Source organism: Agelaius phoeniceus, chromosome 1 (assembly GCF_051311805.1).
Source record: "Agelaius phoeniceus isolate bAgePho1 chromosome 1, bAgePho1.hap1, whole genome shotgun sequence".
Classification (NCBI taxonomy): domain Eukaryota; kingdom Metazoa; phylum Chordata; class Aves; order Passeriformes; family Icteridae; genus Agelaius; species Agelaius phoeniceus.
In genome coordinates this window covers 66,469,255-66,497,053 of record NC_135265.1, presented here as the reverse complement: position 1 = coordinate 66,497,053, position 27,799 = coordinate 66,469,255, and the positions used below count along the sequence as shown (strand labels likewise).

At 42.8% G+C, this 27,799-nt stretch overlaps 2 protein-coding genes across 3 annotated transcripts in view; one reads left to right on the top strand and one right to left on the bottom strand.

Moving 5' to 3' along the window:
- Positions 1-654: 654 nt before the first annotated feature.
- Positions 655-3,472, bottom strand: LOC143694422 (uncharacterized). The gene is made up of 2 exons (XM_077180803.1): positions 3,124-3,472; positions 655-1,795 (listed from the first exon to the last, which is right to left on the bottom strand). Exons 1-2 carry the CDS (start codon positions 3,390-3,392, stop codon positions 697-699), a joined length of 1,368 nt encoding a protein of 455 aa, XP_077036918.1. The 5' UTR covers positions 3,393-3,472; the 3' UTR covers positions 655-696.
- HIVEP1 (HIVEP zinc finger 1) overlaps positions 1,091-27,799 on the top strand; it is a 128,014-nt gene continuing 101,305 nt past the window's right edge. Inside the window, exons 1-2 of one of the 2 annotated variants that reach the window (XM_077180793.1) lie at positions 1,091-1,227; positions 5,458-5,604. In XM_077180793.1, the coding sequence (XP_077036908.1) occupies positions 5,565-5,604 (40 nt within the window). In that variant the 5' untranslated portion in view covers positions 1,091-1,227; positions 5,458-5,564. Of the gene's footprint in view, positions 1,228-2,354; positions 2,503-5,457; positions 5,605-27,799 lie in introns of those variants that run through there. The other variant, XM_077180782.1, reaches the window with a different exon arrangement.

Below are 27,799 nucleotides of genomic sequence, written 5' to 3'. Positions count from 1 at the left end.
ACAAGGGAGAAGACAAGCACTGTCTCTAACAATAAAGAATCATCTTTTGCTTGTCCAATAGGAGCAGAAGAACACATTTCTCCTGAAGATACTCTTTGAGGGTCTGATTTTTCCATGAATCTCCAGTTCAGCGACGAATACTATCTCTTGCCCTAACCACCAGTTGCAAACTAGCCAGGGATTTCACTTACATTTGCCTCCCGTGCTGCCTCTGGGCAGGACATAGGACAGGTTACCCACAGCAGAGAACCTGCCACCACTGTAAGCTGGAAGTGTTCTCAAGGTATAATTTAAGTGAACTCAAGAGGAAAAATAGCCCAGAGACAGCGCCTGTGGCCAAAAGCTCAGGCAGAAGTGGTGTCATGTCAGTCCACAGCATGCAGCGAGCTACTCTGCATCTTCCTGCCTTGGTTTCTCTCCTGTGAAATGGGGACTAAAATACTCATCTGTCTTACAAACATGATTAAATGTAGGTTGAAGGAACTCCCTGTAAAAACCTTGAAAACTCTGAGAATGGTGGTCCTGTTCACTTAAGGCAGGATCTGGTCCGGACACTGAACTCCAAAGGGAAGGACATAGAAGGGCCAAGGTGCTCACAGCTGAGCACACAGACTGCCAGGGGAGTGCAGGCACGGGAGGAGGGAGAACACGGAGGTGATGCAAGACACATTTATTTGGGTTTGTTTGCTAAAGACATCACGTACTGGATTCAAAAGCAAAACCCGATTGAAAACCCGAGTGGCAATGAAAAGCTGCCAACACTGCTCTGTCGGGGAGTTTGGGTGAAAAAAAAAAAAAAAGAAAAAAAAAAAAGGAAAAAAAGAAATGCCAAATTCCTCTCCTCAGTACCCAAAGCCCAGCTCGGGCCCCCTCGCCTTTTGGAGGGCGGCCCAGCGCTCGCTTGCCAGTGGTGCGAGAGAAGGGAGGGCAGCCCTCGGCCGGGCAGGGTGACCCAGCACGGAGAGCGCACACACAGACAGACACACACGTGTGTGCTGTGCACACACACCCCCGCAGCTGATGCAGGAAACCAACAGCGGCAGCACAGCCCCCACCGGCAAAACCCGCGTCCCGGGCCAAAAAAGGGGCGCCGCGGCGGAGAGCACGACGCGCCTCCTCCTCGTATTTCCTCCCCCGCCCACTTCCAGCGGCGGAGGGGCTCGCTGCCGCCGCCGGCTGCCGCCCGGGATGGAAAGTTGTAGCCGCGGCGGGATGCGCGGCGCGGCGGTGAGTTTCCCCGGCGGCGCCGGGGCGCGGCGGGCCGGGCGGGCGGGGGTGCGGGGAAGCCCGTCCGGGCGGGCGGCAGGGAGGAACCTCCGGGATCTCCGCGTCAGCCCCGTCTCTCTGCGTGTCCGTCCGTGTGTGTGTGTGTGCGCGCCCGGCCGTGCCGGTGCCCCGGGGGCCGGGCCCTGCCAGGGGGGAGCGCGACGCGCACCGTGCAGCGCCCCGAGCGGCGGCGGCGGCTTCGGCCGTCGGGGGGAGGCGCTGCCTCGTGCCGCGCCGAGCGGGGACCCCCTCTGAGGAGACCCCCGGGAGCCGCGGCGGCGAGGTGCCCCCCTGCCTCAGGGCAGGAGCAGGGGCCGGGGCGGTGGCGCCCGGGCAGTCCCACCGGTGAGAAGGAGGAGGAGGAGAAAGAAGAGGGGGAGGAGGCGGCGGGGCAGCAGCAGCAGCGGCGGCCCCCCGGCCGTGCCTCCCCCACCGGGCCGCGAGGAAACCCCCTCGGTGACCCCTCCCCCGACCCGGGGAGGGGGCGGGACCGGGAGACCCGGTGACGTCACTGCTCCGGCCGCGCTTCCTGCAATAGAAAGTGAGAGAAGGTAAAACACCCCCCGCGCTCCCCCCGACGGTGACCGGGGCGCCGGGGGGAGGGGCGGGGCGGGGCGGGCCCGGCGGGGAACGCGGCTCTCCCCGAGGGGACCCCGGCGGATGCGCCGAGCCCGCCCGTCCTCCCTCCCGCCCTCCCTCCCTCCCCCGCCGGGCCCGCCCCGCCTCTCCCGCCTGCCAGGGGAGGCTCCCACTCCCCCGCCCCCCGTTCCCCCGCATTGTGTCCCCCCCCGTCCACCGCCCCACGGCCGAGGGGCAGGGCCGCGATGGGGGCTCCCGAGTGGGACGTGGGGGATGGGGTTCCCGGAGGAGGGGTCTGCTGCCGCGGGGGGCGGGCGCGGCCGGGGGCCGGGGGGCTGCGGAGCGGGGCCGTGCCGGGGGGCGGCGCCTTGGCCGGCCCGGGGGGACGGTGCATGGAGGAGGGGTGGGTGCCGCTGCCGGGCTCTGTGTGTGCGTGTGTGTGCGGGCGCGGTGGCGGCTGTGGCGGCGGCGGCGCTGGGTCATGTTTGTGTTTGAGGTTGTCAAGTGAAGGAGGCTCCCGGCCCCCCCCGCTCCCCCCGCTCTTTCTCCCTCCCTCCCTCCCTCTCCCTCCCGCCGCCGCCGCCGCCGCCGCGCAGGGGTCGCCGCGCTCCCCGCCGCTGCCGCCGCCATCAGCCGCCGCGCCGGCCCCTCCGCCAGGTTTGCAGCGGGCCCCGCGGGGGGCGGGAGGGGGCTCGGGAGGCGCTGCGGGGACGAGGGTGCGGGGCGGGACGGCCGCCCCCCGCCGCCCCCTTCGGCGTGGAGCTGCGGCAGCCACAACACAATGTGTCCTCCACCGGCGGCGGGGGGGAAACGGGCGGGCGGGCGGGCGGGGACGGGGAGGACCGCAGGCCCCGATCCCCCCCTCAGCCCACCGCGCTCCGCCGCGGCCCCTCCGGGACGCGCGGGGACTCCGCGCTCCGGCTGCACCCGCGCGGTCCCCGGGGGTGCCAGTGCGCCCCTGCTCCCCGTGGGTTTGTCCGGGCGTCCCCCCCTCTCCGCCCCGGGTCTGCAGCCGGGGTTTCGGGGGCACTGGGAGGCGCGGAGCCCCGGCCCGGCTCCTCTCGGCCCCGCCGCCGTCCCCGCTGGGTGCCGGGCCGCGGCCGCCCCCCGTCCCTCTGTCCCCCTTCCCCCCCACCCCCCCGCGGCATGTGTGCAGCGCTTTGTTCGGTGCGGCGTTGCAGAGGGGTTTTCCCAGGCTCCTCCCTCTTTATTCATTCATGGATTTTTTGCCTCCCTCCCTTCCCCTTCCCTTCCCCTCGCAGTCCCGCTCGCACATACCCGCGGCTCCCCGGGCCCCGCGGTGGGCTGCCTCCCGCCCCGCTCCCCCATTTTTGGGTGGGTACGGGGGGATGTGACCGCTGCGATCGCAAAGGCCCGTTTCTCCCTCTCCCCTTTTTTTTTTGGTTATTTTTTTTCCCCTCGTTCAAGCGAGAGAGGGAATGACTTTTGGCGTGGGTCCTGCCCGGTGTTTCTGCCGTGGCTCTCACACGGCTATCTCTTCCCCGAAGGAGAGGGTCCTGCTGGAGAGCGGGGAAGCTTGGTGGCATTAAAGCGTCAGTAGGATGACATTTGTGCTGCAGGGAAGCGTCGGGAAGGGGCTCCCGATTTATGGAGACACCGGGGGATTTCAAACTCTCGCTTGGAATAACTTGTGCAAAGAAGTGACGGTGTTTATTAGCGTCTTTAAAAACCTCAGCCCAGCCCCAGGGACTTTCCCAGTCGAGCCAGAGGAAAGGGGAGGACCGGGGCTCAGGGAGTGCTGGTCGCTTCAAGCCATCCAGCCACTTTTCTCCATTTCCAGTTCGTGCCTAAGACCTGGAAAAAGGACCTGTTACCATAAGGTTTTATTTAATTTCTAAATATTTCTGTTATGCTTGCAGATAAACTGGTATGAGTTAACAGTTTGACAGGCACTGTGCTCTGTTTTGGGTTTTTTCCGTCTTTTTCCTTCAACGTGCAGTAATACCCTAGTGAAGAATCATTTAGTCAGAATAACATTTTCCAGCTTTCCTTTGTGTCAGTTGCAGTAATTTTTTTTCTCCTGTTTGGGTCTTTTTATGCAGCAACAGACAAAAGAAACATTAAAAATTAATGATTATATTCCTTAACAGTATGTAGACTGAAGGGGTGGTTGCAAGTAGTCTATTTTAATTGGGTTTGAATTAAATTTTCTCAAGAACATGGTTGCCTTGAAAAACAATGTAAGTGCCCCTAAATTAATACTTACAACAAATGCTAAGAACTCTACATCCTTCCTCCTTCAAACAGCTGTCCTTAATCAATTTGCCTATATTAGGGGCCATTCCAAAGTTCATACAGTTTTAAAAAAATTATTCCTAATGTTTAATAAAAAGAAAAATCTGTTGACATGAAATAGAATTATTTTATAAAGAAGCAGAAGCTTGTTATTTTTTAATTTTGTTTAGATGGAAGAGTGTAATTACACCAGTCATTTTCTTCTTTAGGTTCTTGTGTGTAAGTAGTTTTCCATAGGTCTTTGAGAGATTTCACATCCTGTGTCAGAAACTGAACAAAACGCTCATTGAACTGTTAGCAATTCCTAAGAATGTTTGAAAAGTAAGAAAGTGCAGGTAGGTCAAGAGCTAGTGTGATCCTCAACTGTACACTGATATTTCAGCAGAACTATCCCATGGGGAATTCTTCCAAACTTACATGCTGCATGTAAGGATTCTGTAGGTAATGTTACAAATCGGATGATGCTTTGTGTGTTTGCCCTCCCCTCTGTACTTCCCCCACCCGAAGCTGAAGATGTGTATCTGAAAGCCAGATGCCAAATTTTGTTTAATTTTTTGGATTTATTTGCATGAGACGAGGGTTATTGGAAGATGTTTTCTGGCTAGAAAACAGCTGACAAATGTGGAAAAGTGTTTTCGTTTTCTCATGCTTCCTGAGTAATCCTAAAAGGAGTTTCAGCCTCACGTGGTTCTCTTAAGATACTGGAACGCTTGCCTCCATAAAACCTGTTGAGGAATCCGTTCTGTGCAGGTTGTGCAGCCGCCCTGGGGCTGCAGGTTGAGCTCTGGGTGGCGGGAGCCCGGGGCAAGAGGCCGGGAAGTGGTGCCGACGCTTTGCACAACAAAGGGCACCAGGATCTGTCGCCCTGCCGGGGGACAGGGACGCAGCGGGAACCCGGGACTCAGCTGGAAGACCCCCGACTCTGGCACGCATAAGTCTGGGAGGGCGTAACAGCCCGGGGGATCCTTGAGGATCCCTCCTCTGAGGCACCAGCTTGGGCTGTTACTCTGTTGTTGCGCCGTGAAAAAATTACTTCATGGACCGGGGGTCTGTGACTTTGCTGTGGGAAATGTGGGTTGAGCCGGCAAGGAAATCTTGTGTGTGAGAGTGGAGAGTGGAGGGAGTCAAGCCTGCTGTGAAGAGAATTCGGTCCCAGCAGTGTAACTCTGGTGGTCGGAGTGTGACTGCCAGGGTGGCTCCTAGGCTGTCAGAAAGGAAAGATTCTTTAGCAAATCATAGGTGCAGAAATATTTCTTACTAATTTCCATAGTCATTTGAAGATGAAAGGGATCAGATAGGTATCTTTGTTTTTCTTATTGATGCCTTAATCTCATAACTTTCTCTCTGTTTTTTTAGCATACGGATTAACTGAGGCCTTTGACAAGTTTATGGAGCTGCCATCTCTCTGCTTGCTGTACTTTCCGTTTCTGAGAGGAGAAAGTGGTGCATGAGATTAGAGGAAAATGCCTCGGACAAAGCAGATACATCCCAGAAATCTGAGAGGTATGTAGCTCTCAGTTGAGAAGGAAAAGCTCTTGGGAAACTTGGTTGCAGTTTCAATTATGAGGTTAAAGGAATATGTATTTAAGAAGTTGGTTTTGTTCCAAAAGTAACTTGTAAGCAAGTTTTAGGAGCTGTCTGTGAGACCGCTCTAATTTTCACAGAAAAATAACTGGAACATGTCCTTATTCCTGCAGTCTGTGTACTTGACAGCATTCTTGATGTTCTCCAGCTTACAGCAATAGCCAGCATGAACTTTGAAAATGCAAAGGAAGAAGCAGTTTCCTTATCAGAGAATTTACAGTTGAAATACAGGGGGAGGTGGGAAATGGGTGTGACATGGCAGAACTTGATGTCCTGCAGCCGGTAGTTGTTTTTCTTTAATAGTTGCCAGTTTAGCTTGCTTTTGAGGGGATCAAAACCTCCTCCCATGCATGGCTTCTCACTATTTATCTATCACCTGTCACGTATGCTACCTTGAGCATTGCTAGGTTTGACCTTGGTCTCCTTGCTCTCCTGCCTTTGCACAGCCACATGGTAGCTTGGCTCTAAGGGGCAAGCAGGTGAGAAAGCTGCTCTGCAAACTGGCAAGCTTACATGTCCTGGCATTTCCTTGAACAAAATCCCAGTGCACTTTATCAATCCCATGTGAATGTGAGGAATCTGATCCTATGGGTATTTGTTACTGCCTTGGTAGAAGTGGCCCTAGAGGAATTAAATGAGAGGAAAAATGCAGGTTGGTTGAAGAGCAGACATCCGTGTTGAGGGAGAACACGCTTCCATCCCCGCCCTTTTGCCCAGCTTTTGGAAGAACATGCTTCCACCTGCACCCTTACATGTAGCTGTCATCAGCTTTTTTCAGCTTAATTTTACAGTTGCAGTATGGAAGCATCCCTTCAGAGGAAAAAAGCCATTACAAAACCACAAAAATCAACATAAAGCTTTAGGGGCAGGAACAGCATTTGATTCTGGTTTTAACTTTTTTATGTCAAAACACAGCAAACGTGTCTCAGTTAGTTTACAGTTGAGAGTCTCTCAAGGGCTTGTGCATACAGCTGTATCTGAGACCTCATGTTTGCAGACTGTTGTCATTGCTACCACTAACAGTCTCTTCTGGAGAAGACATTTTTGTAGTGTCTTTATTCAGGAAGTGCTGAGTAGCATTTTGGTATGATGGATAAACCTCTTTCACAGATCAGGGATTTTACATTTCTCCTTCTTACAAGATGTGAAGTAATAAATCAGAGCTGAGTTTTCAATATTGCTGCTTACCAAGTTGCTGACATAACTGAGCTTATGTTTTCTGATCAAATATGAGACTGATCTAATTTTAGTACTCTGATATCTACTCCTGTATTGCTTGAAACTTAATAGGAGTTAAATCTATTGTAAAGCTCTCTATTCACTTAAATAAATAATCTAATTAAACTCTTTAATTGTGTAAGAAATTAGTTGCCTTTTTTCCTTGCATAATTTCTCCAGTCATTTAGCTTTTATCAATCCCGTTACAGCAGTTTTCATCAGTTCCTATTTTTCTACAACTAATGGAGTTCTTGAATGAATTGAGATGGGTTAAATGTTGGGAAGGGAAATAGCAGTGTATACAGCAAGCCCATAGTTAGAAATTATGTTGGAACAGCTCAATGATTGTCAAAACTACACAGGTTGCTATAAACTTCAGCACCTTGTGAGCAGATATTGCTACTGTCACGGGTTGTTAGAGGTGAAGTGATTTGAAAAATCAGTTTACTTCTCATTAGTTGTACACAATTTCCATTTCTAGTCTAGATAATGAGGAAAACTGGATTTCACTTTCTGTAGTCTCCTTATCAGTCCCTGAGAGCATTGCAGAAAATACTTGCTTTGAACACAAAATCTCTCACAAACTCTCAGTTTGTGCTGGAACTTGGGGAAACTGAAAGGTTTCACAGGTCTGTTTTCTGACAGCTTATTTGTGCGTATGCAAAGTTAGACACATCTTAAATTGATGCTATTAATTAACCATTAAAACTTTAAAAAAGGGTGGTTTAGCATATGGTTTAATCCAGGGTAATTGGTATTGATGACAACTAAGTGTGCAAAAAAGCATAAATGTATATGGTCGAAGGTGAAACTCAGCAAACTTGGCAATCAAAACAATATGTTCTGTAACATTTGAAAGACAAAGATGTAAGATTAAGTAACCTGTGTTTTTACAGGTTTTTAGGTTAAAAGCTATTTTTACGTTGTCTAAACCTGATTGTCACCTTTTGTACTATGTACAAAGAACACTCCATGGCCTTACCTGGCTTCTCCCTCCCTGCTGCCAGCTCCTCTCATTGCCCCATAGCAATCAAGTTGCCAACAGCTTTAACTAGACTTGCTCAGAGCCCATCAATGTTTAACTTTTTTGGAGATCACTGTAGAACAACCCTTGAGACTCCCTCTATGCTGTTGTGCATTAGATGAGTTATTTGGGTTGCACTTGCAGTCCAAATCAGCCTGGAGAATAAATAGCCACGTTCAAGAACCTGAAGTATTTTCCCTTAAAAAAACCCCAACACAATCCTTCTCTCCCTTCCTGCCAAGAAAACACACAGGAGAAAAACCACCATAGAAATCCCCCCCCACACACTCCCATTAGTTAATTTGAGGTTTGCTGCAATGTAGGAATAAGTTTTGAAGGTTTTAATATTGGCTGTGTTTACTGTAAGCAACCTTATTGTCTGGGGAAAATAAAGTAACATTGTTTAATATAGAGAGCTAAATTTAAGATTTTGTTAGGAAACCTTAGGGCTCTTTGTTTTCTATCATGGCTTGATTTTGCTCATTTTGTATATTCTGTGAAATCTGACAGCCTTTGGCAGAAAAGCTGCTGCCCTAAAGTGTTAGGATCAGTGAAGATCCTTATATTCTGAAGATTTCACTGTCTGCTTGTAGATGATGGAATATAGTGCTATACTGACCTGATTTTACAACAGGAAAAGAAACCTATATAAGCAAGATGGGGTATGGAAAACATTATTTTGCAAATAAAACCGAATCTAGTTAGTTGACCATTTGTTTTCATGAGTGTATTAGTGACATGGCTTTGATGCCTGTTTGCATCTGAAAGAGCATGTTGAATCTGAAGGTACCAATAAGATGTGCTGTGCTGCCCTTGTTTCATTAGATTGTTTTGTCATATCAGCCTTCCCTGCTCCTCACTGCAAATGCGTCCCTAATGTGAAACATGTTGCCATCACCAGTGGGCTGCTTTGGTAAGAGGAGTCATACACAGTATCAGGCTGAGTCTCCTGACCAACTTACAAGTCGTTGTCATCCCCAGCAATGGGGCTGAGTCGCTAAAATTTGAGAGAAATTACAGTTTTCTATGTCTCAAAGAAAGATGTGGATTGGGTGCATGGAAGTTCTGGAGAGTTTTAGTGGTTTCAGAGGTGAAGGCCAAAGGTATGGGTGGGAAAAGCCTGGTATGGGTTGTCCATTAGTGATGTGACTGGAGCTGAGTTCGTAAGCAAGTGTTCCTGATGTTGTCCTAGTCTTTTAAATATTAAGGGTGTCTATTGTGTTGCTAATCAAAAGCATCATCATTCCTCCTTTAGAAAACAAAAAGGGAAATATTTGCAAAAGAGGAAAATACCTGTCTTGCTCAGACACCCAGAGGTCTCATTTTCTTATTTTTCTTTACTGTTTTAGCTCACTAAAACTAACAAAAAGACTCCTTTGCATGTGGCTGCACTCTGTATTTACATGGCCAATTGATCCACACGTGTAACAAAACATTTCATGGAATCTGTAATATATTCCCAGAAGTACAGTTACATTAGAGAATCATGCTTTTAGCAGGGCTGAGTGGGCTTGGTTTGTTGTCAGATGGTTCTGAGGATGTAGAAGGAAAAATGGCTCATGTTTTTGTTTACTTAGAAGTACCCAATTGCAGAGTTTAAAATGAAAAGTTTTGTTATGTGTACCCTGTTTAGCACAGTGCTGTGATTCACCAAAACAAAACTGTAACAAATATTTTGATTTTTGTCTCTTTCTTGATAAGCTTTCTGTTATTTTTTCAGAAGACAAGTTGTTGCTGTTTTTCCTTCTCAATCAAGTATTTCTCTTTGGAAACAATGGCAGACAGGCCCATAATGTTCAACAGCCGCTTCCAAATCTTCTAGTGCTTTGCATTTGATAAGGAAATGCAAGTATAATATAAGTAACTTTGCTGAATAGGTTGATAGCTTTGCAATAATCTAAAAGTCATGCTTAAGTTTGCTGGAAAGCTGTGTATGTAATGGCTTTAAAATGTCCAGAAGAGCTGGGCATCTTCTGCTTCTCAAGTGTGAGTTAACAAAGTCTCTCTGTGTTGTTTTAAGATTGTAATGTGCTTTTAGTGCTGAAATAGGTCTGTCTGTGTTGAAAGCTGACAGATTGATACTCCTTATTAGTGTTGGTTTTGTAGTCTAAGTTATGAATAGATTTGTGTGCTGTACTTTATTCATGATTTTCATCAAATGCCTTAATAAAAATATTGAGCTTTCTCAAGGCTTGCTTCTAGAATTTGTGCTTGCTTGAGTCAAAAGAAGTGTAAAAGCACACTTGACTTTTGGGTCTTTGTATTGTTTCTGAGACAAAAGTGATGCCCTAATTTAGGATGTTCCAGAGGGGCTGCTGGTGCAGTATTAGTACACCAGAAGTGCTGGTGGTCTGCACTTTGTAGCTTACTTGTGGGCATCTGTAAAGGTGTTGCATATGTGTCTTGCCTAAGTTTCTGGAGCAAGAGTGAGACACAGGTGGAAGAAGAAGAGTTTTGGCTTGGTGACTTTGCTACAGAAAGTATCCCGTGATTTGGCAGCAGTTTTTGTTTCTGTATGTCAGATAGTTTTGTGTAATTTCTTCTACAAGCCTGTAATCTGTGCTCCAGACATCTCTCATGAAGGTAGAGAGAATGCATGGCTCTATTGATTTATCTCCCATTGGAGTACCAGCAGATCCACCTGTAATGCAGTGAATAGACAGATCTCCTGTTGACCACAGAAGTACTCTCTTCCTGTGTGTCTTGAGTTTCTCTTTTGGGATGTGGAAGGATAATGTTTCTTTTTTTGCTTCTTTTTGTTTTCCTGGTTAAAGGTGTAGGATCTTTAGTCTGTGTCTTATGGTGTGTATGGTCCAGCATCTTGTAAATTAGATATCAATGTGCCTGCAGACCTTAAATTTTATTGTAATGTGAATGATGTCTAAATGCAATAAACTGTCCCACATACTCCATGGTGTAAGAAAGGCTATGTTTAAAGCTGCAATTTGCCACCTTTTCCAATCACCTCTATTGCTTCTGTCTCATTGTGCCATGTTCCCAAATTTGATCTTGTGTTTTCAGCAGGGTGTAGACCTATTCACTGCCAGGATGGTTGGGATCTTTTGTCAGTAGCCACAGTTGATGGACAAAAGCCTGTTGAGAGTGGATTGCAAGAGGGGAGGGAACAGTAGGGTGGGTAACACTGGTCACTGCTGCCTTGAGACAGCTCTGTTGAATTTCTGCATCTATCAGTGAGTTTCTTGTGTTGAGACTGAGAGATTCTGTTACACCAAACCTTTGCAGCCACCCACTAATGGTGAGTGCTGCACTTTGCCTTGAGATACCCAGGCACAAGTTCTGAGTTTATGCAACAACAGTTGTTTGACTATAGTGACAGCTTGGTGCAAAATACTGCAGAAGTACATTTAAAAAAAAAATAAATCAATGTCTAGGTGATGTAAAGTGAAGATCAAAATTAGCCAGCAATTTTGGCATATCTTTTAATTTCTCTCTGTCTCTTAATCTTTCTATGCCTCTGTTTTCTGCTGTAAACTGAATATACCAGTTCCACATCAGCTTTTAATGACTCAGAAGATGAAGTTGTTGGTGTTGTGAAGCAGACACTTGGTGGCTAAATAACGGAAAAGATGATGAAGAAACTGGTAGTAAACAGAGCCAAGCAGTGAGCACAGCTCAGTTTGCAACTGGCTTCGTTTGCATAAACACCCTTGCTTTTGGCATCTTCCAACTTCTTGCTGCTTCACCTCACAGTTCTTAACATTTAGAAGGTATTCTTAAAGCTTACTTCCTAGCTTCCGAAATAGCAAACTAAAAGCCCAAGACATTCCACCATATCTAACCACAAAGTTGTTCTGTGAGTCATCGACATTTTAGGACCTCAAGCTGCAACGCAGGTTTCTGTTGTGTGAGTTGGGCAGCCTGTGCTGGTGTGCCCTGCCTGGACCTGGCACAGGGCTCTGGAGAAAGGAATCTCTCCCATCAGTGAGTGTTCCTCATCATGTGTCAGAGTTTCACACTGTTGCCGAGAAAGCCCCTGAAGCCAGGAGGGAATACTCACGGGCAGGAAAGGTCTCTAGAGAGGAACTCCTTTAATGTCATTTCTCCGTTAGTTTTGAGACTGGTTTAAGCCATTGCTGCTGGAAGAGGAATGGGTGTAGTGGTCCTGCCTCCTGCCCACCTCAGATGCTTGTTGCCCTTCTCGCTTGTCTGTTTGCTGGCCCCACCATGGAAGTAGTGGCACCCAGAGAGAGTTATGCCTCAGCATCATCTGAGTTGGCTTTTTGGGCTGGGTTGATTGTTCCCTGATGCTGAACACCCTTGCTGGAGCTGCTGGCAGTGGCAGACAGGGAGAGACAGTGCAGAGGCAGGAGTTGCCCTGAGCCTCTTGCTTGAACTCATGGTGAAACTATGTTGTAGGCCTCTATTTGCCATCTGTGAGCAGCAGGCTTTTTTAAGCTTCTTTAATTGCCCAAAAGCAGGTCTAGATTTTCATGAGGATAACAAAAGGTGTGTTCCCTCTTTCTGCTTTCTTTGCTTTGCTTTCCAGAACTCTCCTTCTACTGACGAATTTCCAAGCTTCACAAGTGATGCAGGTTCTTAATGGATGACTTAAGGAATTATATTGTACTGGTAAGCCAGCAGGAAACTGAACTGGTCTCAGCTGACACCTTAATGAAAAATAAAATAAAACACTGTCTCTAAAATGTGGCATAGAACTTTCATTCAGAATGAAAAAAAATCAGCTAAGGTTTATCAAATTAATAAGGAGGCCCAGAAAACTAAACTTGATTGTAGCTGGCACTGACAGCTCTGAATATGTATAGATTTTTGCATATTCATGCTAAATATTGCGAAAAGAGAATAGGAATAATACAAAGAGAATCTACTGGATATAGACCATGGTGAAAATAGGTGCTCTCAGAGGGAGTTAAAATAACATGAAGGAAGAGGGTGTAAGAATGGTATTCCAGCTAACAGGATTGCAAAGAAATACCTGCTACAATGTTGATAAAAAAATAAAAGAATGGAGGAAGGAGCTTAGTTCTGCTCTTTTGCTTTCAGGAAACAACAAATTGTATTTTTATCGAATAGAAAACCATTATAATTGCAGTTAGATACTGGTATTGAGCTAGAAAGGGATGGTCAAGGGTAATGTCAAAAAAATTGAATTCCTATGGAAACAAAAAAGTAACAGTGAACTGGGTCTCGAAAGCTACGTATAAGCCAGTTTAGATTTCTTTCAGAATTCAGTGAAGTGGAAACAGTGCACATCTTTAAATCTGCATCACCTTTACATCTGTATCTTCCTTATTGCTAATTGAGCGTGGAGTAAGAAATGCTACAGAATTTGACATTTGCTGAAGCACGAACTCCAGCGTGTTAGGAAGGTCATGAAGAAAATGGTAGCTGTGGAAAGAGAAACAAAAAGTAAGATTTCAGCAGTTGTTCTTGCAAGTATTTCTATTACAGCAGGCAGTTGACCTTGGGATGAAACTAAGACCAGTCTTTTTAGACCAAAAGCAATTACATTTTCTAAGAACCAAGCTTTCTTATGGGCATTTAGGAGAATATGGCTTTTTGTTTGGTTTTCAGGGTTTTTTTTTAAATCCTCGCATCTCAGAATCAATACTTGGGTTGCTGTGTGTATGTAAGGTAACTTTAAATGGCAGATGGGTGTTTGTGTGTAAAAAACCAGAACAAACAAATGAAAAACCCAACAGCCACCACTAATATGTAACCATCTGAAAGAAACATGTAAAGAGCAAAATTCCAGAGAACCTTGGTTAAGAGAGCCTTCTTGCAGATTTATGGTCAACTACACCTTAAATGGCTGTTTTGAAAAAGGCAAAGGCTTGTGGTCTGGTGTTTTCACATATGACTTTTTTGGGCTTCAGAACTATGCAAGTTTGTCTGTTGACTCTTGTCAGTATTTTCAAACTTTGAAGTCTTCAGTCCACTGGGCTTTGCAGTTGTGGTAGTGTTACTGCCATGTCTTATATCCAGCCCAATAAACTATCCAAGAACATTGTTACCATTTAAAAATACTTGTTCTAATTAATTTTCCTTAATAAAAATACCAGAGGAATAAGTAACAAATAATGAATAATAAAGCCATCGTTACTATGCTTGAAAGGGCTTGTGTTCCAAGTACTTTACTGCTGCTCCAGGTGAGGATTCTTATCTGTGGAAAGAATTCCCAGTCTTTAGCTGGGCAGACAGGCATGCAGGACCTTGGGCAGGGAGCTCAGTAACACAGTTGCCTGTATGTTAGGTGGGAGCATCTGTTTGACCTAACCCTTTGAAAAATTGTTGAGAAAATGAAAATTGTTTTTTTTCTAACCACAGTCTGTTGCTACCTTCAAAACAATCACTCATTGCCCACCTTGATGTATTCAGGAAACTTTGCAAAAGACTGTTTTGAGAGTTATCTTGTTTTGTTTTGGTTTTTAATGCAGGAATTGTTCCCTTTCATGGTGTGTATTCTGAGTTTCTTCTTACAATCAGATATTTTGATTTCAAATTGCAAACTGCTGTAAATATTTATGCTGGAAAACATAAAGGAGACTTCCTAGAGCCACACATTTTTAGAGAGCTGGTTATACCAGTACAGAGTTCCTAGGCTGGTTCATTCTTTGGTATGTTGGAGTTCTGTGTTAGGCATTTTAGTTCAGAAATGGCTTACGAGATTATGGAGAGAGAAACTGAGGCTCTTAGTTGGAAAAGTAAGATTTCCCTTGCTGTGTTAAAACAGATGAATTAACTGGACTTTAGGTTTCCAAATCACATGTGTTGGGCAAAGTGCAGTCTTTCCCACCACTTGTTTAAATGTATCACAACTCAGAATATTTACATTTAGAGGAAGGAGGGGGGAAAACACCATGGCAGATTTTTGGAGCCTTCAGTAAAGCATTTATGGGGGAAGTAGGGAAGCTCTAGTTCAGTAGGTGAGGCAGTGCTGTTTGTTTTTAAGAGCTTTATAAATGCCTTTAAAGCTCCTCTCAGAATTAGGCTGCTCAGGGACTATGATGGTTTAGCAATTCCTGTACAACCTTTAGTGGAGGGCTGAAGAAGAAATCTCTTTGTCAGGATCCACAGGTTTTGAAAAGCAGAAGGAGGATTTTTACTAAGGCAAAGTTGAAAAAGTATCTGTAATTGAAAATTTAATCTTTATCACATGCATGTGGCCAGTTCAGTAAACTGGACTTAACATCTTTGATTACCAACAGAAAGTAGAGAATGCATGTTCATATTTTAAATACCCATGAACTTTCTTCCTGCTGAATTCCTGTGTGTTTTAAAGATAAGTTCTCAGCAAGTGCCCTTTGTAAATTCCAGGCTAGACCTCCTGTGCTGAAACTGGGAAAGGTTTGGAATGAGCTGCAGGGAGGAAAAGCAGCGGTTCAGCAGGAGCCCGTGGTGTAGTGTCGCTACAAAACAACTGTGTGTGTGTTCCTAGTTACCTATGAAATATGTGGCTTACTCCCTGCCAGCAGTGGTAGTCATGGAATATCCAGAGCACACCGCATGATTTCCTCTGATTTTTGGCCTAATTTTGAGGGCTGGGAAGTAGGGTAAGTTAATATTAAATGGCATTGTTTTTAACTACTGAGCTCTGTTAAGTCAGATGGGAGATTGCAGGCTTGTTCTTACCCTAAAGGTTGCAATGCAGACAGAATACAGAGCCAGGAAAAAGAAAAAAAAGTGTATGGAAGTGGCACTTAAAATATAATTGCTGTGGTGGTTTTGTGTTCCATTACTGTAAGGAATCTCTAGCCACCATGCTTTTTGAAGTGATGTCTCATACTCAGTAGATGTATGGATTTTACCTTCCTCCCTGCTTTAGGATTTCTTACAGAAATAAGTATTTCTGTCACAGGTCCATGGAGAAAACACAATGGTGTATGTATTAATAGTGTTTCAAATACTATATTAGTATAATTTTATTAGAAGAATACCTAATATACCCAAGTGTTCCTGTAATTCTCCACTGTCAAGAGGCAGAGCAAGATATGTACATGGCATAGTTTAATGCCTGGAATTGTAAAAGAGTTTAAGGGCAGTGCTTTTGTGGCCAAGAGGCAGATTAGAAACTGTGAAAATACTAAACTTTATTGCAAGAATGATTTAGTCATTTTCAAACATATCTTTATGTAGTTCACAGTGAGGACTTGCTGCATTTTTCTCAAGTATTGCATGTATTTGTTAGGAGGTGTGATAGTACCCTTTTTTGTGTTAACAGTTTATGGAACATTTAATTTTGTCCTCCCCTGGTGGTTTTTTTTCTTTATTTTAAACAACATACATTTCTGTGACAATAAAATATTACATTTATTTTAGAACACTGCCTGTGTGTGCTATATCCAGATATATGCATCTGTTAGTATGTTCAGAATAGTGTTTTCCTTACAGGCTTTTTTTCCTTTTCTTTCTTAAAATTCTGAAATGGTGATGTAACTTTTGGAGATATCAGGAGAAATTGCTGTTCTCATACCAGATGGTTTTCCTTTTGTCAGACTTATGAAATGCAATTGGTCCTTAGTGCCCTTTCAGCAAGGTCTGGTACCAGAATTGCTGCAGAACCTGGCTGCCATCCCTGTTCATGTACATGAAATCCATTGCTGCAGTGGAAGAAAGCATGCCAGTTTGTCTTGTTTGGCTCTAAAATGTGGGTCTGCTTCTCTGTTGAAAGGGTCAATCTTCTCTCTCTTAGACTCATTAATTGGCTAAAATCCTATCCTAGAGTGAGAGGGCATCACACACAAATGGGGCACATCCCAGAGCTCGTGGGACATTTTCATAGGCACCCAGGTGGGATGTGGGCTTGGCAAAAAACACATTTTAAACACATTTTAATTATTAATGTTTCCCCAGTATCTTATGACTGACTTTTACCATGCCTTTTCAAAAATAAATAAAGAGTATATTCTCCTTTAAGAATTTATTTTTTTAACAGCTTCTTTTTTTCTTCTTCTTCTGTGCTTTCTTTCTTTTCTATGATTCTGCGTGCTAATGCAAGTATGACAAACAGTCTAATGGGCATCTAGGAAACAGAAAAATTAATAGTGTGATCTTATTCCTGCCAGGTTTTTCCTTCTGTTTCAAAACCTGAAAAACCTTTGGTACTGAGAACATCTCACACATTTAGGTTTGCTCCTTGAACAAAGTTGTAGATACAAAAAAATACAGTTTAAGCATGTTCTTCAGGAGTAACATATGTATAGTGCTTTGAAAAAGCAGAACAAGAAGTTGGGTGTGGAGAAGCCAAGTTTGAAGGATGGGGTACATGTATGTAATGTGCTTGGGAAGCAAGGACAAGTAATGGATTTTCAGTATATCTGAAAACTGACCGCATTATTTTAGGCAGTGTTTCTACAAACAGTGTCTCCAAGATGAAAGAGAAAGTGTGCATATGGGTGCATTTCTCATAGATCTGTATAAACACATTTAGGACTACTTGAAAGTGCAAAAAAAACCCCAAACAAGTTAATATTGAAATATTTTCCCAACTTTTACAGTAATTTTAGTTCTTTTGTTCATTTTTGGGGAAGGGGAATGAGAGGGAGATTGGCAGTTCTCCCTGTTTTCCCATTTGTAGGAGATTGACATTCTAGCAGCTTTTCTTTTGAATGTTCAATGTCCATGCTTTAGCAAAACACTGATGAAATTTTCCAGTAGATCTCTTTAGTCAAAGGAAACTTGAGTGTGCTAAGCAGGCTGATGTGCCCCACATGCCTGGCAGACTCCTTTCTTGTGTCACTTAGTAGCCTCAGGGGTAAAAGGTAGATTGAAGGCACTAGAATATATTTTCCTGTGGACCTTAGTATTGCCTGCAGTCAAGTGGTAAAATATAATAGATGCTGCTTGTGAATTTCTGATTTTCAGTTTGACTGCAAAATCAATTTGCACAGCATGGCCAGTGATGGTCCTAGCTCACCAGCATTGGCCTTCTGTAGTTGGATGTATTAATTTATAGAAACTGTTAAAAAACACTTGGAAACAGGTGAGAATCTGAATATTAATTTCCTACAAGTGGGAACTATTGGCCTGAAAAGGATGTAGTCACCAGTGTTTTTCCAGAGCTGAAAGTTTCTGGCTAACCACGTAGTTCTGCAAGGGCATTCAGAAATATGAAATATTTTAAAATCTTATGAGGAAAAGGGAGACAGGAGACAAAGCCTGGTGTTAAGATAACAGAAGAGGGTTAATGCAAATGCACATTTATGTAGGGGTTACCTGCAAGTAAATTGCAGTCTCACATTTCTAGGAAACATTGTCCTAAAATGTGTCTCTTGAGCCCATGTTGTAAGTAATCAGCTTTTTCTCCAAGAGGCTTTAAAAACACAATTTTGGCAACAGTAACTAAGGCGGTATTTTACAGAAGAGCCCCCAGTAAATGGAAAGCAAGCTGGTAATCACTTTTGATTAACGGATCTTCATTCTGTTATTTAAATGTTTATATCCTGATTAGCATTTAGGCTGTATTTAAATATGCAATTTTATTTTAGCAAAATATGAGGCATGGAGAATGGAGATTATCTTTCAGATGCTAAATGCTGGGGATGTAAGGTGAAGAATGTGCACTTTTAAAGTGATATTGATGTGACTGATATTTTCACTTCTGTTGTGGGATTATGGAGTTTCATAATCATATATGACTAAAGGAAGAAGTCTTTGTGTCATTTAAGTTACAAAACTAAGTTTTAAATTAAGTATTGAGACTTTTTGTTCATGAACTAAATTTCTCTTGCTCCTCATTTTGTTAAACACAAAGCAAGTTGAGCTGGTACAAAAGTTGGTAAGTTTTTTCTCGATTATTTTAAGAATTGCCAAACTATGATAGCATCTGATCATCTAAATCTACATTTCCATTGCTTCATATATGTGTGCAGAGTAGTTCCTCTGTTGCTCATAATGTGTTTTTTTTCCATGCAAAAGCACTGTTTCTGATGGCAGTTGTTAGCTACCAGAGATGGTGGTTTGCTTTGCCAAATCACTTCAACTGCAAAGCTGGTACTTTGTGTCCAAAGGAGCATGCACATCTTTCTGGGTTAAAGAAGATCCCAACTTCGTGAAAAACTGCCTGATTCAACAGAAAGGTTGGCCTGCCACGTAAGCATGCCATAAAAAATGAGCATCTGACAGCTCTGTGGCTTGAAATAGTAGATCTGACACAGGCATATGGAAAATTCATGCAACAGGGATACTGTATCAAAACAATTTCTGTAGAGAGGCAAAACGGAATCCTTTCCCTCCCTTCCTCCCCTCCTTTGCTTTCTCGTGACTCTGTTTTTATGTTGTTTGCTTCTTACCCTTTACCTTTTAAATGATTCCTCTTTAAAAACTGACATCTTGCACAAGGATTGAGCTGTTTGCAAAGAAATTTTAGGTAGAGTGATTTAACTTTGAAAGGGGATATTGACACAGGAATAACATCAGGAAGGTGGGACACTTCTGAAAAGCCATGGCTCCTCTTCCTCTTAATGTGACTCCCTGAAAGGAAAGACAATGTGCTCATGAGTTGGACAGAGAATTCCTGCATAGGATGACTTGACTCTTCCTTCTTCCAAAGCAAACTCAATACCCTTTCTGGGCCTTCTGATGACACAAACCTTTTCTCCCCTCCACCTGCTGTATTTCTGTTGCATTAGGTTTGATACCCTCTGCAAGGTTTCTTATTAGTCTTCTACCTGGGCTTGTAGAGCAAAGACTTCTGTTTACACAGAAGGACTTCTGTTGTTGAGCTGGCAGAGGTTTGGAGGACTGGGAAGAATTAGAAAGTAAACATATGCAAGCAACAAATGGAACAATCGCCCTCCTCTCATGGTGAGCAAGTCTATAACTGATATTACTGGCTTATTTTTTTCATAATTTTCTTTTTTTTATCCTCCCCTTCTGCTTTTCACATTTTTCACCAACTGTCATTGGGGTTTCCATAATTTTAGCTGCATTTCTTTCAACAGACCTTTGAAAATAAGATATTGCTGTTACAGCTACCACGAAGCAAAGAAGTAGAGGTGCAGAAGAACTAAGAGACAGCTTAACCAAGGGGTGTAGGCACCTTGGAATGGTCAGTTAGGGTCATGCTGGGAAATGAAGTTGGGTCTTTCCTGGTTGGCCTGTGTAGCAGTGGTTGCTGCTGACCCAGTGTTTTCCAACAGATCCTTTCCTAAAATGTTTGAGCTCTGTGGTTCTCTTTACAAGAACCACCCACTCATGTATTTGTGCCTACCACTACAGGGTATAGATTAATGAAATATAAATGTGTTTGTGCAGGGGCTCTTGCCTTTACACTGCCAGTGGGACACGACTGAGCAGCATCACCAGCTGCCCAGTCTGCATTTTCCTTTTATGAGTTCTATCTGAGGGAAGCTCTCTGTGGTGAATGATTACTGAAATGAAGTGCCTGAAGACACAGTTAGACTTTCATTCATCCTGAGACGTAATAAACATCTGGATATCTTGCTGCTGAGAGTTAATTTCCTTCAGTAGTGGCCAAGTCCTTCTCTGTGTCCCTGCAACTGTGTTTGTGTCTTCTGTTCGGCTGGGCTGTTGCAGTGAATATGGCAGGTATGCTGCTGAACGTGAAGAACTGTGTAGAGCCAGCCTGTGCAGTGGACTAGGACACGTACTCTTGATTTTGAATCACCAGCAGGTTCAATGGAGCTTGGCCCCAGTTATGTATGGGCTGTGGAATTCTCATCTGTATGCAACCTCCGTGAAGCAGCTGACTTCATGCCTGTGGAACTGCACTAGCCTAGGAACCATAAAACATGAATCATGGGAAGATAGAGGGAATAGACTTTTGGCTGCCCAGAGGGAGGAAAACTTATTCTCCACCACTGTGTGCTCAGGAGTGCTGAGGACCTTGGTGCAATGCTGCATTGGTGAAAATTGACATGGGTTTATCCCTCATGTGTGGCCAAGTGAGAAAAATGTGTTTGGCAAATGAATTTTAAAAAGCCTGGTTTGTTCCTTCTGCTTCATATGCAAATCCCAATGTTAGAACTGCAGATCTGCTTACTTAGTGTTTAGAAGTTGTAGAGGGCTAATGATGCTGCAGTGTGGGTGTGTGAAGCCACACTGCTGCTTTTTGTGTCATGTCAATTTTTTTGTCGTGTGCAAATCATCCAGGAGTCTGCCAACACATGGAGGAAGGGATGTCTCACTCCTGGTAAGTTGCTTCTTTGGTCCCTTGGTAAAACTGCTGGATCCACACATTGCTTAGCTTCTTTTGGAGCTCTTGCTAGCTATTCTAAATATTCATTAAGATAACAATGCAGCCTTCTAAGTAAAAAGCTCATTGGAAAAAAACATGAGCTTTTTCCAGAAGCAAATCCAATTGCCCCACCCATTTTCTTCAGAAACTGGAGCTGAGGCATTGCTACAGAAATTCCCTTCCAAGTAATGGTGGTTGCTTCATTCCCTTCCTAATAACTGCACTCCTGTGGTGCTGAAGTACAGAAATGCTTCCAGGCTCAGGGTCAAAATCCTCCATACAGTCACCAAAGAAAAGTAGTTTGCAGTTAAGTGAATAAATACATTTTCAAAGAAAAGCTTTGTCCATAACTCTCCTTATCTGACACTAATGGCGGAGCATGCAGCTGAGAGAAAGACAGGGGTAAATATTCCAATATTCCAGCTTAGTCATCTTTACTTCTTCCTGATTATCCCTTTCTATTCATGATTAATGGCCATGGAAATATTTTTAGACACTGTTTGCTCTTCTTTTCTTTTTTCTCAATAGAAATTATATGTGGAGTATCTTACATTAAAAATTAGATTAAAAGAACATATTTGAGCAACTAGGACAAGAACTAGAAATCAGAAAAGCAGATTTGTGGGTTTTCATTCAATATTGATGCATTTTACATGTACTCTTGTCCTGTATCAGGCTGAGTCTTTTTCTCTGCAGAAAATGAAAAGCATGTACTCATGTCAAGAGCGTAATTCGTTGTTATTTTCAGCAGGTGCTTAAAAACATTTGTAAATTCCAGCTTATAACTGAGCAATTCACCCTCCACCCCCTATATGTAAATTTGTAACAGAGGATTCAGTAAGGGGTTTGAGTGTATAAACGATACCTTTATTTTCAGTGTGGAATTCCCATTGAGAGGCCAGGCCTAAAAATACCAAATGTTTCCACAAACAATTCCTGCACACTGCATGTTGAGCAATACAGCTACAACCAAGGGGAGAGCTTCTGCTGACAGTTGAATGCAGGAGTCCAAACTGAGTTAGGTTATATATAGTTTTTATTACTGGTCATAAGCTCTTACCAGAAATCCAGATGTGCTTGAATCATGCAACAGATTAATGACACAAAATGACTGTGGGTGCAGGATGAAGGCTCCTTTTGTGTACCAGAGAGGATACTGTAACTTCCAGTTAATGACTTCAAAATATCTTAACAGAACACAAAGGAGCAAGTTAAGGCATGTAAACAGAAGTTGCCAGACTTCTTATCAAGGTAATTACATGGTATTGAAATGTATGACTTGATTTAAAGAAATAATTTTGTATTAGTGCTGCCCTTTTCTAATGGAGTGTTTCAGTAAATATTTAAAAAGAAACCCCCCCCAAAAAACCTACCTCAAAACATTCTCAGTAAGTAAAAGGGAAATTCAAAAGGGAAAAACCAAAGGGAGTAGAGGAACTTTACAGGGCAGACAATGTGTCTTCTAAAATAGTAGAAAATCTTGTATAAGGGAACCCAAAATGCTTTGGTTTTGGGATATTTAAACATAGCATATTTTTGAGTGGTTGCTAATTTGAAGTGTTAAGTTCTGCATGGAAGTTAGTAAGCTTACAAGTCTGGGTGTTTCTCAGTGCTCATGTCCAGTAGGTAAATAGGCATGTTTGTGCAACATCAAAATCCTTAATTTTTCTTTTTCCTGCTCCTGCCATACACTATGTTCCCTGGGGAAAATCCTGGTTCAGTGATTGTGGAATTTCATGTCAAAGTACATCCTCTCCCGATTAAATCCCTGCAGAAGCAGGTGAGTGGTATAGGGAACCTGTTTGTTGTGGCTGCATGCAGCAGGTACAAGCTGCTCAGGCTTTACTCACATTTACTTATTTATTTGGCAAAGAAGTCGATTAGGGTCAGGCTGTCACTGGATTGATTTCTCCAGTATCTCTGTAAGAATGGTTTAAAGTACAATATGTAATTGGAAGCAATGTGGGAGAGGTCAGCAGCCCTTTTGGGGTTTTGTCTTGATTTTTGCCACAGCTGATACAGTTTCACCCCTGAAAGTGAACAAAAGATCTTTGTAGACCTGTCAGCACTGCCCTTTGGCACTCAGGTCAGTCACTGTGTCACAGACTCAGCTCAGGACTGTAATTTCTACTCCAACAAATCCGGTTTAAAACTAGCATTGGGCACTACTTACACCAGCAGCTGTTTTAGCCCAACATGTCCCCATGAGTAGCTGTATTTTTCAGCCTGTATTTAAAGTCTAAGCTGTTAATAATGGTTTAACTCTTCCTTAGCTTATTTACAGGGTTTTTTTTGCAGAGTATTTTAATTATTGTCATAGACTTGATGGGCTGCTTGTTTCCTCTGTGTTGTGAAGCTTTCACATAGTGACTTTTTGCTTGCCTTAACTTCTGTAGAAATCCACCTTTGAGAAAAGGGTAACATTTGTACCAAATTCTCTGCTTCCTTTGGAAACACAGAAAAAGGAAAACATGTTTCCTGTTAGTGACTGTTTTAATTTGTATTTCTGTTTGCATGAGAATATATCCCAAATGTACAGAGGAATTTGTTTCAGGGATGCTGTTAACCTGAGAACTTTCAGGGTATTTTTTTTGTTTTTTATTCCTGGCAGGAGGATTACATTCACTGTTTCTCCAATTTTGAATCTGATTTCTAAACATTATGGAAATTGTAATGTAGTCATCTCCATGAAATGTCATATTATGAACACTTCCAGGGTTTTTTGGGTTGTTTTTTTTTAACCATTGGCTTGTCTAGGCTAGGTATAACTGAGGCTGTTCAGCCAGAGGCACTGGTGGCTGTGTTGGGCATGGTCAGGTACCCTTTAGTCTTTGATCACTGTAGTTCTTAATGGTACTGTAATGGTACTGGGTGTAATCCTGATAAAACTTCCTAAAATAGCCAAACATTTGTGAATGGTTTGTTGTGGGCTTTTTGTTTGTTTGTTTGGGTTTTTTTGGGGGGATGGTTTGCATTGCTTTGGGTTTATTTTAGAGATAATAAGTATGCTGATGAGCATTTTGTTGTTCCTAAGGCAAGCATAGTATTGATACAGAAATATTTTCTCTGGAGACATCAGAATTGAATCAGGTTTTTCTGTATGCATACTTAATCCTTCTAGGCTTGTAATATTCTCTGGAATTCCCAGTTTTCTGCAGGTAGCTTTATTATTAGATATGCATTTTCTGAAGTCTCCATTTAGGTTACCTTCAATATTCTGATGATATTGAGCTCACACCTAGCAGCCAGACAGCCCAGGTCAGATATATATTCATATAGGGGGGAAAGGAGAAGTGGACAGGGAACAGGGGTAGAACAAGGGGTTATGAAGGAATCAGAACTGTGTAATTTACTTACCTCTGTAGGAAATGTCTACATCTAGTTATGAAAGAAATTTTCTTAGATGTTTCCTCAAACTTATTTTTTTCTGTTTGCCTGAAGTAAAGATAGAGATAAGACATTGCAACACGCTGTGGTAGAGTTTCTCATAGGAGTATAGATTTTCCTGTTCCAGAGAAGATTGTTTTTTAAATTACCGATATGCTCTGAAAATATCTAGAAGAAAAGGTAAGAATGAGGATAGATGGTTGGTGCAAAAACACCCAACAAAATTAGATCCAGATGGAGGAAGTGGGATCTATGTTTTTGAGCTGTGCAAAGGCTGTCCCACATTTATTCCCCTTTCCCATTATTTTCAGCACAATGTGAGGAACTCTGTGCTATATTTATGTATTGGAACTGAGAGTAAGAAGGTAGTAATGAGTCTGTTGTCAGCATGTTGTGCTTTCTTTAATTTACAGCATCATCACTGTGCTGTGCTGCCATAAAGGAGAGAATATAGCCTTTGTCCCCGCTCGGCGCTAGCGGAACCGAGAGCGATGCACGCAGTTGGCAAGGGCTGCAACAACAGAGTCCCCATTCATCGCTGCCCTCAGAGCAGTTTGGTTTAGCTGTGTTACGTAAGCCATTTGTGGTATAACTCAGGACATTGCACAGAATAATATTGGGCATGGATATCCAGCTGTTGTGCGAGATATTGAGAAGGGAATAAAGGTACCTTATTGCAGTCAGGGCCTGGGGCACGCCTTCAGAAGCTCATTGAATTAAGGTATTGCGACCCATTCCCTCAGCAACCATCACACGACAAGTGTTAGAAGCAATATTGAGCTACTGCACTAGACATCCTTCTTGAACAAAAAATACTCAGTTTTACCCTTTGTGAACCTAATGCCAATCGATGTGATTTTTGACCAGACTGGTAAGGGAAAGCTTTTTCTGAAAATACTGCATGAGTTACCAACCTTATGCTGCAGGAACTATAAACCACATAATATATTTGTCATTGACTCTGAAAAGTTACTGCCATTAGCTATTGGGCTTCCTGAAGGTAAATCCACCTGCCTTTTGTAGTTAGTATTCTGCCCAAGATTATGCAAAATAATATTATTAAGTAGAATGTTTTGGCTTATCATGGAAAGAAGGAAAAGAACTGCTGAAATACATCAGAAGTTGGCAATGGTGAAAATACTGCCTTGCCATCCCAAACATTATCTGATGAAGTAAGATGCTACATAAAATTCTCCTCAATTAAAGTAATGGGTCTTGGTATTTTCTTTTGGAGGGCTAAATAAGTGAAATCAGACATTTCCCAGAGTCACGGATTGTCTTTGCCTTTGTTTTGTCTGCCCTGTGCCAGGGAGGCACTGGACATTGCCTGCTTGGCAAAAAGTCTTGCTTTTCCTGGCATTTGATATCACTACTCCTCAGTGTGACCTTGAGAAGTGACTAGAGATGCTGGAGGAGCTTCAGGCAAAAACTAGTTTTGTTTCAGCCAGGTGGTGGTTTAATTGATTACTGAGTTAGCACAAACAAAAAATGTAAAGCATAAACCAAATTACACAGAGACTGTTGCTATATGTTCTATTCAACCTGTTTCTCTACGATTTTGGCCAAGGTGTTTTATAGCTACAAAAATCTGAGAATCTGTCTCTGTACAGGTGCCTTTTGCCTTTATAATCTCACTTCCTAAAGGGAAATCTTACCTAGAGTTAAAGAAATAAAATTTAGATCGTGTTTCTGTTGATTTTTTTTTAAGCTCCTTTTTTCCTGTTTTGTTTTCAGTTATGTGGCAACCAAGATGCTGATCCTATCATATCCTTAAATCTTATTTGAGAACAGGTCTTGATGCTGAAGAACATCCTTAAAATTTCTGTGGTTTACCTTATAATAATTCACTTATATCATGCACTAGAAGCACTTTATTGTATCAGGTAGCACTTTGTCTTCTAGAGCAGTAACACTTTATTGTGATTATGTATGACATTAACATGAACTATTACTTTTACTTGGGGACAAAACCTGATGCATTAAATCCATGACAGACTTGGGCTTGCATGGTGATACTTCTGAATAGTCTTGGGCTACTAGCCTGTTCTACAGTTAGTAATTTTTGGGGGCTCTGGCCATCACGATGATGAATTACTGAAAATAACTGGAGAGTCTATTGTAACTACAAATTTTGGTATTCATAAATATATATGGGCAGGAAGTGCTGATAAAAATTCTAAGTAATTTTTCATGGTTTTGGGGCCTTCTTTCACTGGACTGTAAAATTGAAAATAACCAGTTGAATCATTTTATTAGAAGGCAGCATCCATTCTTTATATGTATAACCACATCATCTGTAGTTGGACCATGCAAAAAAAAGTTTTGTTTTGTTTTGTTTTGTTGGTTTTTTTAATGCATTTGAAATTAAATTAAATTTAAAGAATGTATAAATGTACAGTTAGGGAATATTCCAGTTCTGGAACAAAACCAAGTGTTCTCTGTCTGTTGAAATTTACCTATTTTTTAAATAGAATAATTAATTGAGAATAGCTCCTAGCTGTGCTTAGCTAGGGTTGTACAAATGCTCTCTGTGTCTTATTTGGGTTCCTAAGGAGGCAATGCCCAAGTATTATTTAAGTATTGGGTTTCAGGCTGAATGTTTTCTCACTGCTTGTTTTGCAAGCACCTAAAATTACTGTAACTGAGGGAAGGGGAAAAAAGTATAGTTTTTGCTTTTGCTAACAATATGTATGTAATCAGCACCTCCTGGTTAATGAATTAGCTGGCTGTTTCTTTCATATAGCAGTAGCAGGGAAAACTGCTGGGATAATCAGCAAGTGTTGGCAGAGGGATTCAGCAATGTATGTATCAGTTAATATTTCCTTTAAATAGTTTTCAAGTAAACTAGATCAAAATTTTGAATGGGCTCCCTATGTGTCTAAATATTTTTCAGGAGCTGAGGTGAATAAAATATTAAAAATGTGAAGTATTTAATTACTTTCTTAAACCTTAAGGAAGCACACAGAATGGTTTTATTCCCCTTTCACAGTGCAATCACAGTTTGCAGAATAAACTCCTAATTTTGAATTTAAAACATTGAACATAATTGAAGGTTTTGCTTGGGGTTTTTTGTAACCCAAAAAGGCTTCCTTATAATGTCAATATAAATAGCTTTTTCTTCTTAAATGGTGATAAAAATATCCTTTCTACAGATATCCTTTGCAATTGCAATATATTAAATACCTTAGGCTCAGCCTTGGGTGGGGCCATCCCACTCAAGTGTTAAGAAGTAGATGCATCAGTAGAGAACAAATTGATCTTTGGTGATGGCTACCAAACCTGTGCCCTCATCAGTGTCATGTTCCAGC

Excerpts from the sequence above, each read along its gene's own strand:
- LOC143694422 (XM_077180803.1), bottom strand. The coding sequence starts at position 3,392 with ATGCCACCAAGCTTCCCCGCTCTCCAGCAGGACCCTCTCCTTCGGGGA. Across the intron at positions 1,796-3,123 it reads CGGGGCCCGGGGAGCCGCGG|GAAGCGCGGCCGGAGCAGTG; the intron begins GTATGTGCGAGC and ends TTTCTATTGCAG.